Below are 18,549 nucleotides of genomic sequence, written 5' to 3'. Positions count from 1 at the left end.
AATTTTTATTCAAAATGTTTTCACAACAACAAAAAAAGTAGTATTTTTTTTTTAAATTTCACAGGAATCGTCCACCCAAATATAAATTAAATATCGTTAAAATTAAACATAACTAAAAAAAGCTTGATTGTTTTAACTTTTTTTGAAAGTATATCTTTCAAATAAAATTGCCGTATTATTTTTATTACAGCGAGTGAAAAAAATACTAAAATTTGTTAGTTTCTAAAAAAACTGAAAATTCTGAACAATTCTTCAAATGGCTCATATCAAGCTTTTTAATTGAACACTAATCAAATTTACTTAAATAGTCTATATAGATGAAATATTTATCATGCTGTTATTTAAAAAAAAATATTTGAGAAAATTGATAAATTTCATGAATTCCACAAAATCCACGAAATCGGCAAAAATCACTAACCCTATGTTAGGAGTTAAACAAGGGTATTAACTCGCTTCATTCTACAGTAGTTCATAACATTATGTTTATTCCTATTTGAGTTTGATATATCATTTTGAGAAAAATCGTTTCAGTTTCACACAAATATAAAATTTCACGGAAAATTCCAAATGTCACGGAATTCACGCTGTCCGCGAAATCGTGAAATTTCACTAACCCTACTGATGAATATTACCATAATTTTTTTTTCTGTGTATTTCCAGTAAAATAACAATAAAATAATTTTCCAACATTTTTTTTTACGTTGCCTTACAAACATGGCGACTCCTCTTCCCGTCAAGGTCTTTTCCACCCTCCTCATCATCAACCATCAACCGGCAACAGGGTGGGCTGTTTGACGCCCGTTGCTGCTGCCGGCTCGTGGGGGCTGACGCAAAACCGTATTTGACCTCGATCTTGGAGTTTTGTGTGCGCGTGTTTGTGTGTGTGTGTGTGTGTGTGTGTGTGTGCGCGTGTTTGTGTGTGTGTGTATTTTTCACTCTCATTCCTCCTCCTGCCTCGCACCCCACATACTGGGCATATTTTGCGAACCCGTGCCTTACTCGCCGGCCGGTCCATCGCGAAACGTGGGCGTCGTCTCCCCGTTACAGCCTCCCGGAGAGTCCCGGAGAGCCGGCCGGAGCCTGGGTTCTAATGGCAGGCAGGTTGAACAACACGCGCCAAAAATGACTTTTCCTCAATCTCTATGCTGCTCTTTGCTCGTTCTCTCTGGATTCTGTTAGCCGGAAGAAGAACAGTATGGTGGCTCCATTCCCATGGCATGTGGGCTCGGGAACGGGTTCGAATGAGATCGGCAAAAAAAAATCCGGCCGGAATTTGGGCAGTTTATGGGCGGAAATGCAATTTTTGAGCTTGGCAATTCGCACGCTTTGAGCTGCCTGCGGGGAGAGAATTTACTTGGCGGAGGAATAATTGAAAATTGTGTGAATTTCAATCGATAAACGGTTTTTGATCAGTTGTTTGCAATAATTAAGCTCTTTCTTCACATTTGTTTTCAAGCAATCAAAATCAGGGTAAATGAATAATATAGACTTTGAAACAAGTAATTTATACATCAGGCCGGTGTAGTTGCAGATCTTTTGGGGATTGTTGAATTGGATTTGATGTAGTAGGTTTTAGGTTCCAAAGCTTTGAAAAATATTTGAACAAAATTCAAAAGTACCGACAGCTTTCAAACATTTATGTAAAACACTATATTGGTTCCTAGTAATTGCATTTTGTACAGTTGTGCTTACATATTAATTACAAACATGTTTGAAATAATTCTCTAAAAAAGTTTTTTGTTACAAAATTATAATTTATATAATATTTATCTTAGTGCATTTTGTTTTATTTTTATTCTATAGGTTTTTTTTAATAGATCAGATCTTTATGGTATTACTCAATACGGAATTGTATGCATCCTTTTCACAGAAGAGTCCTTAGCTAAAAAAAGATAAAAGTTGTTTAGAATTGTGTGGCTTGGTATTCCATTAGCGATGAGCAGCTTTTTTTTTGTTAAATTAAATAATCTGTGTGACTTTGGACTTTAGGATGTCGAAAGCAATTTAAATATTATTTGAAATTATTTAATTTCTGTGACTTTTGACTTTAGGATGTCGAAAGGAATTTAAAAAAAATATTTATCTTCAATTTTAAATTTATTGTGAATTTAAAAGTCGTCTATTTTTTTCCTTTTGAAAAAAAAACTACAAATAAATGTTTGTATTTTTAAATAAACTTTATGTAAATTTTAGGGTAGGTAAATTAAACGTTCCAACATTGATAAAAATTAAATTTTTCATAAAAATACCAATGTTTGTTGCCACCAATACCAATTTTGAAGCATACTTCAAAGGGGGGGGGGGGGGAATCGCGAAAGTCGGGAAAAAGTCGGGAATTCCCTAAAATCCACGAATAATCGGGAAAAAGTCTGGAATTTGTGATTATTTGTTAGAAACTCGGGAAAAGTCGGAAATCCCTAGCATCTTTGTTTAAAAAATATTTTCTAACTCTTGAGTAATTTTGAAATATTACGTACACCAGGCCTGCCCAACGTCCGGCCCGCGGGCCGGATCCGGCCCTTGAAGCCATTTCATCCGGCCCGCGACGGCTTTTCAAAATAATTCTATGACCGGCCCTAAGGCTCTTCATAAAATATTGAATAAATAAATTGATTGTCTGAATTAAAAAGAATAATCTTAAGATCAAATTTTACAATATTATAACAACATTCTTCATGTTTGAATTTAGTTCTTGTAATTTCTACATAGATATTTCCAAACTAGAAATTATGCAAGAAAACAAAATGATCCATTTCGTAAAATTGTGAAATTTATGAAAAAACTTGGATTGTTGTCCAAAAATGTACAAAAAGACACTAAATTTGAATTTCTTTCGGTTTTTACTGTGTTTACTTCAAATTGATTTTTTTTAAAAGGGATTTAAAAGGGATGTTTTTTAAAAGGGATATTCGAATCCAAATTTCGTTTGAATTTTTTTTATCGTGTCTCATTGATTTTTTATATCGTAGTGTTGAGGAAATTAAACTTAAAAAATTGCAACGACCATTGAAATTTGAATGTTTTTTTTTTAAATAAAAATTGCAATCGTTAAAAACAATAACTCTACAATTTTAAACAAACAAGAAATAAAATAACTCAAATAAACTCATTTTTGAATGTTATCCTTGTTTTTCATTCTTAAAATCAAGATTTAGGAATCTTATTTGCAATACTAGTTCTTTTATTTATTTTCTTTAAAAGAACCCAATAATAAAAATTTAACAAAAATGTGTTAACTTCTTCAGCTTTTATCAAATATTAGTTCTGGCCCGCCACTGCTTCAGAAACATCAGATCTGGCCCGCAGGGCCAAAAGGTTGGGCACCCCTGACGTACACCTTTGAAATTCATCTCACTCAACTCGTCTTCAGCAAATTTCAGGTTCCTTTCACTGTTTTAATCTATATAAGAATGAAATGGCTATTTAAAACCTAAGACTATACAAATCTCAATAAATATTGAATGATTATTTTGCCATGCATTTGACCCAATTTTTTATAATATTTTTTATGAATCAATAGATTGTTATTTATTTTTGACTATGTTTAACAACTAAAGGTAACTTTAAACAAAAACAAGCCAATTTAAAAAAGAGTTTAATTTGGACGATTACATCAGCGCATAGTTATGATTCATTTTGCCACATTGCTCAAATACTTCAACATCGAAAAAAAATCCAAAGGTTTTTCGTTCTGAATAAGAAAAGTTGATTTTTTTTACGCTCTGAATATATTCAAAGATTCTGAGATTGCAAACAAGGCTGGTAAAAAATTTATTCAAGTTTTTAAACCCTCAGATATCCTCAGTTTATCAATGAATTTACGAAAATATTGTTTTACTGAATTTTTACTTTTTTTTCCGATTTGTTCTCTCAAAATTCAACATTTGTTAAAAGTTTAAAAAGCCTTCATTTGATAATGCATTTATTAATAAACGTTATTTCATGTTTTCTATATAGCATGTAAAAGACAACATGTTTTTAAATGAGTTTTAAAATTTAAATACTGACACTTCGATAAATCGACATTGATTCAAAAACTTAAATATCAAAATTTTCCAAATTTTAAAGGATACATACTTAGTAAAAATATCTTTTAAACGAATTCATAGATATTTTTCAATTCTTTGAAAGAATAATAACAGTAAAGATTTGATTATAAATATAATCATAATGATGTTGTTGTATTTAATTTTGTCTTCACTGCCAGTTGAAACGAAGTTTAAAAAAAACTTTATGGTTGGTAATTTAAAAATAAACATTGAACTAACAGGTTTTGTTGAGCTTTCGGTTATTTTTCAAAGACTATTTTTTATGTTTTTAGGGGAACAGCATCTAATTCCAGCGTGCCTCTAATGTTGGCAGGTCAGAACTTTGACATTCAATTAAAGCTAATTAAAAGCGTTTTCAACTGAAATCGAGCGATAAATAGCTCGATAAGAAGTGAGCAAGCAAGTTTCTATCAAAAGTTTCGCAAAATTAGTTGGTTTAAACAGTGAAAATTGGCAAATTGCATGGAGTTAGGAGTGAGTGCTTAACCTGCCAAACATACGAGAATTTCCCCTACCCTGAAACAAAATGATGGTTTAATTTTTGAAATGAAGTTTTAAGGAATTTATAATTGAAATTCAAGTTTTTTAAATAAAACTGTTAATGATTTATTTTAGAAATTTTGTCCGATGGTTTATATTGTCTTTTTATAAAGAGTTTTTGATTTGAAATTATTCTTCAGATAAGAAATACATATTTATGAAGTCTGGAAAAGTTAGGAATTTGAAAATGGGATATGAGTGGTCATCCTGACTTCAAAAAAATAAATTACTAGAAAATTCTGAAGGTATTTTGGATTTCTGTTTCATTAGCACTTCACAACGTATTTTAAACAAACAGAATACTCATTTGAGCTGTTCTTAGCTTAGATTAAAATTGTCCAAAGAGTTTAATTTTGGAAATACAGGAAATAAAAAAAAAATATAAAAATTGAAATTACAGGCCATGGTTTCACTATATGAACGAAAAAAGTGTTTAGAAATGCAATTTATACCTGCCCAAATGTTTTGCATACTTTAGTTTTCAAAACATCTAAGTATTGACAAAATATGTTTGATCAATTTCAAACATGCTAAATATGATTTAAAACGCAGGAAAATGCATTTCACATTATTATCAGTTAATAAAACTTCTTTTTTGCAATTTCGTCGTGAAACTACTTACTTTTCCTGTCATTCTTGAACGACGAAATAGCCTACTTTTGTGTACCAAAAATAACAGAATCGAATAGCAACATTTTTCAAAATAAATGCCGAAAAGTTCTACTTTTCAGCACTCAAATGGGTGCTGAAAAGTTCAACTTTTCAGCACTTGTTTCGAAAAGTAACACTTTTCAACATTTTTTTGATTTAAACGATTTATTGACAAAATACATGAAAATTTGACTTAAAATTTCACTCAGTGTGTGTTTTTTGGAATTGCAAAAAAATGTATATGGAACTCGTTGCAAAACATGATTTTTTCAGCGCTCTTCGTATTTATCCAACTCGGTGAACCTCGTTGGATAAATGTACGCCTCGTGCTGAAAAAATCCTCTTTTTGCATAAACTACTATTACAATTAAAATTTTGAAGTTTTTTAAAAAAATATTTTTTGGGCGATATTTGCAACGGCCTTATTGAAAAAGAAATCTACTAATTTGTTTCTACAGATAAGGAAATCATAAAACAGTTTGTATTTGACCAAAAATTTAGAATGAAATAATTGACAAAGTATTTAAAATTAACTGATACACTTGTCTACTAAACGAATACGAATGATTCTAAATTCTAGTAGGTATGACCAAACTGTGTTCCATAAAGCATAAAAATATTAAACGGATTTTCAGGAAAAAAAAACAGGACATCAGCAAATATCCTGGCAAGCTCTTCCTTTTTCAATTTCCCACCCAAAATGTAACTTCCACCAGCATTCAACAAACGAAAAGCTCGCCAAACACTCACACATTCAAGCACAAACACTGACGCAAGCAGCCACTTTGTTCACAGCATTCCGTAAAATGTAAGCGAGAGAAAAAAGGAAAAATCAAAACAAAAAATTTCCCACAAACTCATTCACCAACGACCGACGACCGACGCTGTAAGAACATGTGACTCTTACTGTGTGTGTGTGTGTGTGCGCCCCAACTATCACGGCGTGGAGGCGTGTACACCCACGCGCGCGCCTGCTACGATGATATCCCGGCAATGACGTCAGCACGACGACCCTACCCCAAACCACTTCTTTTTGTCGAGAGTGGAGCGATTATTTTTAAATCGTGGCAGGCTGGAAAAGTGGAGAAAATTGCGGACACGTGTGCCAACGTGACGACCAACGGATTTTTTTTTTGATTCTTGGAAGACAGTATGGATTTTTGTGATAATTTAATCGGAATGATGAGACGAAAGATTTTTTGTTTTTAATTTGATAGTTTTTTGCTGTATTTTGCTTTTGTTTTGTAATTCTTTTCTCTTTTCGCGCTGACGCGCTTCCGCTTCGCTTAGTTGGTATGAACAAATAAAACAACTTTTTATATATATTACTAAACAGTTCAGTTTGAACAAACAGGTGAAACCTAAAACTTAAAAAGCTCGCGCGCTTCAAATAAGTTACTAAAACTTTACGCCGTTAGTATAGAACTCTCACTTTTCTCTCTCTTAATTGTAATGTAATTTTAAAACGATCACAGATGTATTTTATATTGATAATTGTTAGAAACAACAGAAACCTCAGAGAAGAAATTGTCCCTCTTGTAAACACAAACAACTCAGAGAAAACGAACGTTTTTTTTTTCTACGACACAACTTGGTACAGATAATACGATTCCTCTCTCTCACTTTTTTTCAGTGTGTAACCATTCCCTGTCCGAGAGTAAGAGTGTTTAAGTTTGTTTGCGTGTGTGTGTGTGTATTAACTTGGAATGACATCTCCGGAAAGTTTTTAAAAGGGACACCACAAACAATAGACAACACACGGTTAGTGCCAATTAACCGGCATGTTGCACAGAGGTTTTCTTTCGGAACGGCTGTGCAACATGCGGCTACTTGGATGCGTCAAAGGGGGGACGCGAAAAGGTTAAAATCTAGTCAGTTCCAGAAGTTGCGAGAAGTTGCACGGCGGTTGCACAAGCGTGCAACGCTTGTGAAACAGTTGTGCAACAAGCTGGCGCGGTTTGTATGTACAGAATCTTAAGAGCAGACTTAGTAGAGGGGCGCGGCCGTCGCGACGAACTGCACCGGAACCGGGTAGATGGGTTGGGGTTGGGCCGGTTGGACCTGCTGCTGGGACGGCTGCTGTCCCTTCTGGCTTTTGTCCTTGTTGTGACGTTTGACGTGCTTGGACAGGTGGTCCGAGCGCATGAAGCGCCGCTGGCAGACCGGGCAGACGAACTTCTTCTCGCCGGTGTGGGTGCGCTTGTGGCGGGACAGCTCGTCCGACCGGGAGAACCGGCGGCCGCAGTCGGCCCACTTGCAGATGAAGGGCCGCTCGCCGGTGTGGATGCGCTGGTGGGCCTTCAGGTGGCTGGATTTAAAGTAGTTTTTGCCACAGTTGGGATGCTCGCACTCGTAGATTCTTCGCCGCTCGGGCTTTTGGGGGGCTGGGACTGGGGCGGATTGAGCGAGGGATTGCTGGGACTGGTGTTGTACTAGGAGGGTCTTGCCGGAGGTGGTGGTCGCGCCGTTGGAGGCCAGCAGGTTTTGAGAGATTTGCGGCGGAACCAGGATGAAGCCGTTCTGGGTGGCCAGGATGATCTGGGGAATCTTAGGCGCTATCACAGGGAGCTTGGGCGCGGCCATTGGAGCAGGTACGGCGGAAGGAACGACAGGTACTGGGTACTTCTTCTGTTGCGGCTGCTGCTGCTGGGGCTGTGGCTCTAATACTCGACTAGGAATGGCGATGACCTCCTCCGGTTGCTCCGACTGTTGCTTCTCGAACGGCGAGCGCCGTCCCATCTTGTACTTGACGCACCGGAACACGTTCAGATTCGCTTCATCTTCTTTGGTTTGCTTGGGCGCGGCCGTACACGACCCGTCCTTGTTAATTCGCATAATGACCGACTCGCGCTGGGGCGGCGGAACCGCCAGTCCATTATCTTCAGCGGACTTGGTGTTCTCGTCCTCCGACCCGGACAGATCCGACGGGGGCGGGGTCATCGAGCTGGTCAACGTGTGATGGTAGTGCTGCTCCAGCTGTACCGGATCTCGCACGTACAGCCGCTTCCGCGGCGGCAGGTCAGATTCGTCCTCCGACTGATCCGAGTGAATCGGGGTCGTAAATCCTTTGGACAACATCTCCGAAGCCACCGCCGCCGCCTGGTGCTGTTCCAGTTTACGCTTAAGCGCCTGCTTAACCTCTCGCGAAGTCTGCAAAACAAACAGAAACACAAAAAAGGGCGTTAGACATTGGACTGTATCGCGGAAGCATCACACTACGCTCATCGAGGAAACAACCTTGTACAAAAAAAAAAAAAACAAATTTGAACCTACAGGGCCACCGAATGGGCAAAGTGCGCACCGCGGCCATCTTGGAAAGTGACCAAAACACGCGCTCAATCGGTCACGTACGCGCGCCCAAAGCAGGCCGCGCAAAATGGGTGTGTAACAACGCGCGCGCCAAGTCTGTTGTGTCATGGCTTACTGCGCCCCAGAGAGAGAACCGAACGCGCGCGCGACGTCATTGAGAAGGAACAGGAGAGCAGAGCTCAGCGGAGCTGAGCGCTGAAACCGCTCAGTCAACGAAACGACGACGACGACGGGTCCAAAGTACAAGTCCGCCTTTTAAACGCTCAGACTGGGGGCATGCACCGTTCACGTGAACACCAGCTGATTCCGTCCGCTCGGCTGCGTGATCCTAGCGTGATCAACGAGCGCGAACGGGACGGGTGCGGTTTGTGTTCAAACTTTGCACTGGTCAGAGCAGGCAGGCAAACAGCGACGACGACGACGACGGTTCATGGCCTGCTGCTGCCACACACCCTTCGCATTGCCAGCCTGGCCGTTTGACGTAGTTTGCCTGTGTTTGCTGGTAGTGAGGTTTGTACACACCACCACTCGCTGTGTTGTGTGTCTATTTCTGGGGTTTTTACTGTACTCTGTGCGCTTCGCGTGGATCGGGTATTGTAATTTGGGCTATTTTGCAATCTCATGGCACACTAAATTTAGCGCTGAATCGCGCCCGCACTATTTATAGCGCTGTTGAGAGAGATATTCTAGTTTCAGCGCAGCTGAAACGGTAGGGTAAAGCTGCCACCGCCGAGGTCCGACATCAGAAAAAATGTTCAAAAACTATGACTTGCACTAAGGTCTGGTGGAAAATTTTCCGTCGTGACATTCGGCGTAAAAATAGCCTACTGTGTGACGGTGCACTACTATAGTGGACACGTGAACTCCGGCTGGTCCGCGCCAACGTGTGCGGCGCAGTTGGCTGCACTTCTTCTCGAAGCTTGCGAAGTAGGCTGGGCCGCTGATCATGCTCCGGGCGGATGATATCCCGCTTGGATCTAAAGGACGCCCCGATTAATTTCGCAAGGTGACCGTCACTATTAATAGACACACCTTTTTTTGCTTGCACTTGCTGAAGTGTGAACTTTTGGGAAGATTTCTAGACTGAACGACACGTGACTACGTGTGCTCGCTGGCGATTGGCAGCGCTAGCGCAAGTCCGCCACTTCAAGTCCTAAGGCCTGCGGCTGGCAATCAGTCAAAGTTGGCAAGTGTGCAAGTCACCGTGTCCCAAGACCCCGCGCCTGCTGCTATCTCTCAGGTTGAACAATAACCTTCGCAGATAACGCGAATTCTCTCCTACGGTTCCGACGCTCTGATTAATTGTGGGAAATTTAAAATTACTCCATTCGTGGGAACCGTGGCCGTTATCTCCGGGGTTGAAGGCTGTTTCACAACTTGGCGTTGATCTCGCGAGTTCGTTCCAGAACAAATCCTTACCTTGGGGTCTTTGCCGGTGGGGTCCTGCAGGGGTGGAGTCGCCGGAGGCGACAGTAGTATTCCCGTGTCCCTCATCTTCACTGCTTCCATCACTGTCTGTGTCTTCTAAGTTTTGCTTAGTTCTTCTAGTTTATATCTCTTTCACGTAAGGATTCCCAAATCCTTTCACTGATACTCTGCTTTTTTTAGTTGCACTTGTCCGCACGGACTTCCGTTATCACTCTCGCAAGTTTTGGCGATTGCACACTTCCTCTTCCGAGCACTGAACTACAAGTGGCTTGCGCTACCACTGAACAACTTCCTTCATTCACTTTGACTTGGTACTAGTACTCTTGGCAAGGTAGCCCGAAATTTTTGCGCCACACTCACAGTTTTCACCGACTCTCGGATTTACACGTCCGCTTTCTTCGACGGCACAGAATGTTGTAAGCCTTTGTTTAGGGTTTACACTGCTCTTCATAGCTGCGGCGAGGTCCACCAACACACAGCCGAAGTGTGCACGAGCGTCGCTGTAGTGGTGGTGTGGAGTACGAATCGCGCGCCGCGCTCTTCTGCCCGAATCCCGGTGGTTCGGTGGTGTGAGTGGTAGACGCAGGGTGACTGCTCTTCGGGAGAAGCAGTAGGCGTTGGATGGTTTGTCGTGCTTTTTTGAATGACGTCATTGGAAGTTTGTTTTGAGGGTGTTTCCCGAACACGGACGTCGGAGGGGATATGCCTAGTGGTGACGTCTTGTCAGGACGAGGTGTTAAAGTGGATCCAGGTTGCTGCGATGGTGATGAATCGGTAAGTACTGTTTAGGTTTAAGTCTGTCAACTCTGTCATCTGTTTATACTGTCAATATTCATAGTTAAGTTAAGCAACCCATTTTTATGGGTTATTGTAAGATTTGCTTTAGATTAGAAACTATGCAACTTTATTGTAGTAGTTAATTCTATTGCACTTTCAACATAAGCTTCGATTGAAGATACGCTCTTCTATTACGGACATCAAAAGGAACGATCAAGGGAAGATGAAGTGATGTAATGAAAAGTTGAGGAGCCTAAGATTCAGTGTAGATTTATGTCGGTAAGTGCAATCTAAGCTTCGGATGAGCTTGTGCATCTCTATTACGGACTTCAAAAATTATATACTCAAAGGAATAAACCGGTGAAAATTGAGTGTTCAAGTGAAAAGTGATGCAGTGTAATGGTATACAGTGAAAAGTGATCCAGTGGAAAGTGATCCTGTGAATTGCTGAGTAGTGATGCCAACCCTGAGTGTTGAGAAGTTAGCAGTTTTGGTCTACGACTACCTTTGTGTACTTGGTTTTCCGTCCTGAAAAAGTAGTGAGCTAGCCCTCTTTAAATACTGAACTGTCAAAAGTGTTCAATCCTGTCAACCCTGTCACCAACATCCGACGTCAATCTGCATCGACGCCCGATTTGACTCCTTAAGCAGTCACCCTGCGCCATGTTTCACACAGCACAGGGTGCCCCACCAGTCTCAAACTGCCCACGGTTTCCACCGTACAAACCATTCGTTCGGCGATAGTGGGCTATCTTTAGGCTCCCTCCCAGCAGTGAGTACCGCAACTAAAAATACCACCAACCGAGACGGGATGAATGAGACTCCTCGTATCGCGGATCCGGATTTAGGGCGGGGTCGTGACCATCCTGCTCCCGGCCACAGGTCGCGGAATTTGACCGGATCGCGATCCCGTCGACGAGTGAATCTTGCTTACCGCGGGCAGCCATCCTGTCACGTTCGGGCCGAGTGATTCCCCGCTCAGATTCCGATTGACGTCATTTGGCGTAAACATTGGGCGGAACTTGCGAACCACCCGGTGATTCTGGTGGGCGCACAGCTTCGTGTGTGTGCGTGGCGCGCACACCCTTGGTCCACGCCATAGAACCGGCGTTGACGTCGTCTTCGTCTCTGTATTGGTCGGCATTCGGTGTTTTTATACTGATCACGCACTGAACATTCGACATCACTCGCTGTTCACGTGAACAGCGCCTGATACAAGTGCTGCCGGCCGGCCAATCAGAGGCCGGGGGCTCGCTTGCATTGGCAAATCCGTCGTCCGTCGTCGTCTTGTTGAGGCGAGGAGTCATCGATTGCGCGCGTTCCATGGCACGAAGTGGTGGAGGAGGAGGAAGTCGGACGACACGAAGCTCTCTCTCCGCTGAACAGTACTTGTTCACGTGTTCGCTGCTCGCTACCAGTTCAAGGTGACTGGCTGGCAGAGTAGAGTAGGTAGAGCAGCGTATGACGTCATTGGGTCGTCGTCGTCGTCGTCGATAGATGTGTGTTATTTGTCTGTTTCGCACTCCGGCAGCCGGCAGAGAAAGAACGGAGCGAGCAGGTCGGACTCGCGGTGGGGGTGTGTGAATGGAATCGGGGTTTTTTCTGTGACTGGATTTTCTCTGAACGCAGAGTGTTGGGAGAGAACAACGCAACGATGGGTGTGGGATGGCGCGTTGTTATCCTGTTTGAACAGGTTTGGCGCGCGTCAACAGGTTCGGGTGCGTTTGCGGGGCTGCTGATGAAATTGTTTTATTTGTTGTTCGGAACCGGCGCGAAGATCTTCTGACGTGAGTTGGTTCTTTGCGCGCTTATCGAGGGAAAGTGGCGAGATATCTGGGCGTGTGTGGCGAACAGCGCTGCGTGATATTATCGCAGACTGCTGCTGCTGCTTAAATATGTACATTCTTGATTGGTGGGGAAAGTGCTAGTAGTATCAGTAATGAGCTGAGTTACGGTCTCATCAATGACTAACTTGTTATTTTCGATATGGGTGGGTAGGTTGAACATGTTTCAACCTGTAGTGCTTCAAACTGCTTGGTTATTCTAGGAAATTTTATAGAACTGAGTGGTTGGTAGACCAGATAAGATTGATGATGAATTTCACAATGTTGTGAATATACATATATAGTGAGCTTTTCATTTGTTGGTCTAAAGTTCCTCCTACAGACCATTGTGCACAAAGCTGGTTAACACTGGAACTACAATCTCGCTGGTTCTCTGGCATATAACTCCGCGGTATTTTGAGCGATTTTTGCACTACTTTGAGTTCTGCAAAGTTGTAGTGGCATGACCAGGCACTGGCGGTATCTGTAAATGATCCCCTTACAAATCTAGAACACATTTCTGAGGCCCCCCTGGTACAGCTAGTGACTAGCAGGTAGTATTTTGTTCAGCTGCGAGCTAACCCGCGCACCAGGGCATATTTCGAGCTTCCATTTCATTAGGGAACATAACTTTTGAAAACAAGAGTTAATCCCTCTCACACCTTATGTAAACTGTAAATTGAGGGAAAAAGATGCACACTCGTTTACAAAAATTGTGTGCCCTTTTGAAATGTGAGGCTCCATTTAAAGTAATTATTAATCTCTAACATTGAAAATTCAATATCACGTAAACATATAATAATTTGGGTGTTTCTCCATACCCCTGACTCAAGCCTTTTTTTTTCAAGGCGGTTTCAAAAACACCCAAAAAGCAAAAAATAAAAAATGTATTTGACCTTAAAAAAAAACTCTTAAAACTTGCATTGGCCTGAAGATCCTAAAAAGGTTTTTGTTGAAAGTTTAAAAATTCAAACCAAGTAAGGCCACTGCAAATTTTATTCCCAGCAATTGACTGTAAAGTATATAAAATATACTATACAGCGTCTATTTTATGTATTTGTTTCAAAATGGGAACATGTGACTTTGGCGACCACACATGATATACAACTTTAGGATTTTTTTCTATTTAATAAATTCATTGATATTTAGCAAATTTCAGATGTATAAACCATTTTGTGATAGTTTTTGCGTATTTTTTTTGGAATTAGAAATCAATTTTAAATCAGTTTATTCAATTTCAATTCAATTCGGTTTTATTGGTGAATAATCATGATACAATGAGTTATTTTGCAGTGCATAACAGAGTTTTGGAGTTCCTTACAGCTGTGTGTTGCATCATAATCCATTTAGGAACAATTATTTCTTTAACTAAGGCACTAGCAAGAGTAAGAAAAAACTATAAAAAAAAAACTTACAGAAATTGCAAAGGAAAGGGGATAGAGGAAGAGAAAGCTTAAAACTAGATCACAGTTTTTTATCCTTTATAGATGTGTTTGATCATCAGTTCCCCAAGGGCCAGGAATTGTTCTGCCTTGTTCCGGCAGCTCCGAAACCGCGTCATCATCTCCCCCGCGAGAGCAAAGAACTCCGGCAGGGTGAAGAGATCTTCCCCGGTGACTTCTTGCTGGGCCGTACTGCCGCTACCGGCAGCGACCACGCTAGCGAACGAACGCCCCCAACCAGGAGGGAACGCTGAGTTTTCCGCAGGAACCGTACGCTGTCCAGCTGCAGGAACGGCTGCGCTCGTACTTCGCTGAGGAGGGTGGGACGCTTTCTTCTTCCTCTTTTCCTGCTCCTCGAGGTAGGCCTTGCGCGCGACGCATCCGCGGTAATTGCCGGTATGGTTGCCGTCACAGTTCGCGCACTTTACGCGCGGCTTGGTTTGTTCTGCCTTGTCCCCCAAGTCCGCCTTTCGTGGCAGTGCGCACGCCTCCGAGAGGTGTGACTCACCGCACTTCACGCAGCGGGGCCGGAGGTTGCAGTTCCGCGAGCCGTGGCCGAATTTCTGGCAACGGTGGCATTGCGCTACGTCCGTCGGGTTCTTGGTGTAAAACCGCCAGTTTACCCAAAAGCCGTCCAACGTCTTAGTCCGCCGCAGGTCTTGGATCTTGACGGTGCCGCGGTCGAAGTACAACAGGTACAGTGTGTGTGTACCTGTTACCGTTGTCTTGCGCGAGAGCACTTTAATCTCCCGCGGTTTTATTCCGGCGTCCGAAAGGTGACCCTTCAGGTCGGAGATCGGACGGTCTTGATAACCCTGCAAGACGACCTTAACAGGGGGCTTCTCGGGGTTGAATGTGTAGAAGTTGAAGTTGCTACGCTTCAATTCTTCAAACACCAGGTTGAAATTTTTTTTGGTCAGTGTGATCACTTGCACTGCCGACTTACCGATTTTCAGACAATATCCGAGGCCTTCCAGCAACTCGTCAACATCGTCCGCTAACGTGTCCAAAACAAAAATTGGAGGTGGTCTTCGTTCCGCTGGAGAGTTGTTCTTTTTTGACGTCGGCACTTTTTTCCGTGCACGACCATCATCGTCGTCGTCGTCGTCGGTAGTGCTGCTACCGTCAGAGTTGTTATTTTCTTCGTCGTCGCTCAGCATCTGGAACTCGTTCCTGATGGGGATGTTGGCGGATGTTGATGTGCCACTGGTCGTGGCACCGGAAGTACCGGAACGGGTTCGCACTGGTGATCTCGGAACATATCCGGGATGTAGTAACTTTTATCGATTCCATCTGCGCTGACGCTCCCTGCGCGATGGCGGCCGACACGGCGTTGGTTTGTTTACCTTTTTGCACACGGCCGGTAGACGAACTTCGCGGGTTTTCGAGGCCGCACTCGAACTGCCACGGCCACGGCCGGCCTTTGGCATGCTGGAGAAGCAAACTCGCGGGTAACCACAATCAATTACGGCGAAAAAAATCGAAAAAACGATGGAGCACTGAGCACTAGCTGCATGCTCTCGTGCGTACACGGAGGGAGCTGAATCAGTTTATTTGTAACTCAAATACTTACAAAATACAATGTTTGAGTCAAATCATTGTTGTTAAAAGTGCTAAGTTAAAAACAAAACAAGACAATTTAGATTTCGAATGGAAATAATTTAACCCTCCACAATCCAACCCTGCCTCTAGTCGGACTTCAATTTAAAAATAGCATAGCATAGCATAGCAGCATAGCATAACGGGTCTGCACCACGCTGTAGGGGGTGCCATAATGGTCAATGCAATATTCTTAGACAATTTGATTGCTGCCCGGTACAACCAAAAATATCTAAGAACGTAAAAGTCGGACTTCAATTTAAAAATACGCAAGAAAAAACAATCTTTTACGAATTTTCATTCTGCAACAAAGCAAACAGCTTGAAAAGAAAAACTTATGCTTTATAATTTGATTTGTTTTATGTTTCATTGCCAATAAACTTTGTTTTAAGTCAAAACTAGAACATTGGGTTTGTGGGTGAGATTGGGTCATACAAATTTCGCCAAATTTGTATGACCCAGTCTCACCCCCCAGACTCAATGCCATCCCTGAATGTCATTCAATAGCTAATGATAGATTTTAAAAACAAAATAGTGAAAAACACTAAAAACATTAAAAAAGTGACTAAAAAGGCGAAAACATAATATTGCGGGTCATAAAATAGGCAATATAAAAAAATGTATTTAAACTATCAGAAACAAATATAAACTATACATGATAAATGCGAATAAAAATACAAAAAGATAATACTAAATTGATTTGCGAAAAAAATAAATTTGGGCTGTAGAGGGTTGATATATTAATGGAAAAAAAAACTTTATTTCAAAAATATCTTTGTGAGTAAAATGAAGAACAAATGCTATGTGATGTTTTCGAAATTTTAAATTTTAATTCAAAATTACTGGTTTTTGCAACCAATAAACTAACCATATTTTGAATCAATGCCATTGCTGTGACATTTTGAGTTATTTAAGTTAAATTGGAATAAATTCTAGAGTTTTTTTTTTGAAAGGGTCATATAAACACTTAAAACACAATAGCTTTTACTGCCCATGTTCGCATAAATGTCCCAAATGCAAACATAGCTAACTGAGAAAAACGCATTTGAAATTTGTCTCACAAATACGTGTTAAGTTTTTGCGAAAAAAACCGGATTTTCTTCTGATTTATAGAAAAAAGTACTAGATGTTGTAGGCTCTTTTGAAAGTGCACACGATTTAGAACCAAACTGCATCAATAACTCAAAATCTATGAAAATGAATATGGGACATTTATGCGATCAGGGGCAGTATATCGAGGTTTTTAAGCGAAGATGGCGTTCGAATAGTGAACGCCCGAAATGTCAAAATCACGCAGTGGTACCAACATTACGGAACAAGTGTGCCATGGCATGACAGCCATATTTTTTTTCTGATGTTGGTGCTACTGCGCGATTTTGACATTTCGGACGTTCACCATTCGAGCGCCATCTTCGCTTAAAAACCTGGATAGGGCCTTTAAAAAACTCTAGAATTTATCATTTATTTTTGAAAAAATGTAATAATAAATAATGTACAGTATGTAAAAAAAGTATTTACGCCCCTTAGGCACTATGCACATTTTGTGATGAAACATGTAAACAATTTAATGTTGACAGAAACCTAGTACTACGTTTTGTTCAGAAACTCATGCCGAACATTTTGCTACAAATAGCTCATGAAAAGATGTTTTCTATAAAAAGTTATATAACAAATACTATTACAAAAATCAAAAAAGGTGCAAAATAAGTTTGTACACCTTTCGAAAAATTAACATAAATAAAGTTATTGTTGACAAATCACCATAAATCCAGTCTCCCAACTCCAAATAGGCATCCTTGACTAATTAAAAAATTATTTGGATTTGAATGTAAAGTTTACTAACTACTTAGTATAAAAGTTTATATAACTCTTGAAATTATATATAAAACTTATCTAAACTTAATTTTGCAAACTTTTAATTCAACTAAATGTCAATATATTACTATACAATTGCTAAATAAACGGTTAAGAGTGGGTATAACACCGTTTTGGGGTCTTTGTAACGATAGAATAGATTTTTCGTTGGAATTTCGTACCAACCCGGAATAACGTCGTCGGAAAATCCGCCGGCATCCGAACCGGTCCACAATTCACAAGTCAACCTATGTGGCATTGGAAAGGGCATAAAATTGCCGATCTTTTGATACCAATACATCTAGGGGTTCTATAAAACCCACGTTTTTAAATACCTGGGCAAAAAGTAAGTTTGATCCACGAGAACAAAAATTACGAAATTCCATACATTTTTGGCAGATTGCTCAAACGAAACCATAACAACGTTTTTGCCTAGGTATTTAAAAACGTGGGTTTTATAGAAAACCTAGATGTCTGGGTATCAAAAGATCGGAAATTTTATGCCCTTTCCGATGCCACATAGGTTGACTTGTGAATTGTGGACCGGTTCGGATACCGGCGGATTTTCCGACGACGTAATTTCGGGTTGGTACGAAATTCCAACGAAAAATCTATTCTATCGATACAAAGACCCCCGAAACGGTGTTATACCCACTCCAGAATGTTTATTTAGCATTTTTTTATATAGAATTTCCAGAGCTATATAAACTTTTATACTAAGTAATTAGTTAACTTTATATTCAATCCAAATTATTTTTTTAATCAGTCAAAGATGCCTATTTGGAGTTGGGGGACTGGATTTATGGTGATTTGTTAACAAATTTACTTTATTTATGTTAATTTTTCGAAAGGTGTACAAACTTTTTTTATTTTTGTAAAAGTATTTGTTATATAACTTTTTATAGAAAACATCTTTTCATGAGCTATTTGTAGCAAAATGAGCTTCTGAACAAAACGTAGTACTAGGTTCCTGTCAAACTTTAAATTTTTTATATGTTTCATCATAAACTGTGCATAGTACCCATGGGGTGTAAATACTTTTTTTACATACTGTAATAGGTGAGGCATAGGAGTAGT

The 18,549-nt window shown here is 40.6% G+C and overlaps 1 protein-coding gene across 2 annotated transcripts; it reads right to left on the bottom strand.

Moving 5' to 3' along the window:
* Positions 1-6,435: 6,435 nt before the first annotated feature.
* LOC6049405 (Krueppel-like factor 10) lies at positions 6,436-10,408 on the bottom strand. Of its 2 annotated transcripts, none has more exons than XM_038254330.1 (2): positions 9,969-10,408; positions 6,436-8,390 (listed from the first exon to the last, which is right to left on the bottom strand). In XM_038254330.1, the coding sequence occupies exons 1-2, from the start codon at positions 10,056-10,058 to the stop codon at positions 7,227-7,229; spliced, it is 1,254 nt and encodes a 417-aa protein (XP_038110258.1). In that variant the 5' UTR covers positions 10,059-10,408; the 3' UTR covers positions 6,436-7,226. The 2 variants fall into 2 exon arrangements, with proteins under 2 accessions (XP_038110258.1, XP_038110257.1); XM_038254329.1 differs by lacking the exon at positions 9,969-10,408 and adding an exon at positions 8,514-9,946.
* Positions 10,409-18,549: the final 8,141 nt, after the last annotated feature.

Source organism: Culex quinquefasciatus, chromosome 2 (genome assembly GCF_015732765.1).
Source record: "Culex quinquefasciatus strain JHB chromosome 2, VPISU_Cqui_1.0_pri_paternal, whole genome shotgun sequence".
Classification (NCBI taxonomy): Eukaryota; Metazoa; Arthropoda; class Insecta; order Diptera; family Culicidae; genus Culex; species Culex quinquefasciatus.
The sequence above is the reverse complement of the archived record's forward strand: the minus strand, read 5'-3'. Positions and strand labels throughout refer to the sequence as shown.

What these genes read in the sequence shown, in the direction of transcription:
- LOC6049405 (XM_038254329.1), bottom strand. Translation starts at nt 8,657, where the DNA reads ATGACACAACAGACTTGGCGCGCGCGTTGTTACACACCCATTTTGCGC. An exon ending in TTTGCCCATTCGGTGGCCCT is followed by an intron (nt 8,391 to 8,513) that starts GTAGGTTCAAAT and finishes TTTGTTTTGCAG; the next exon opens with ACTTCGCGAGAGGTTAAGCA.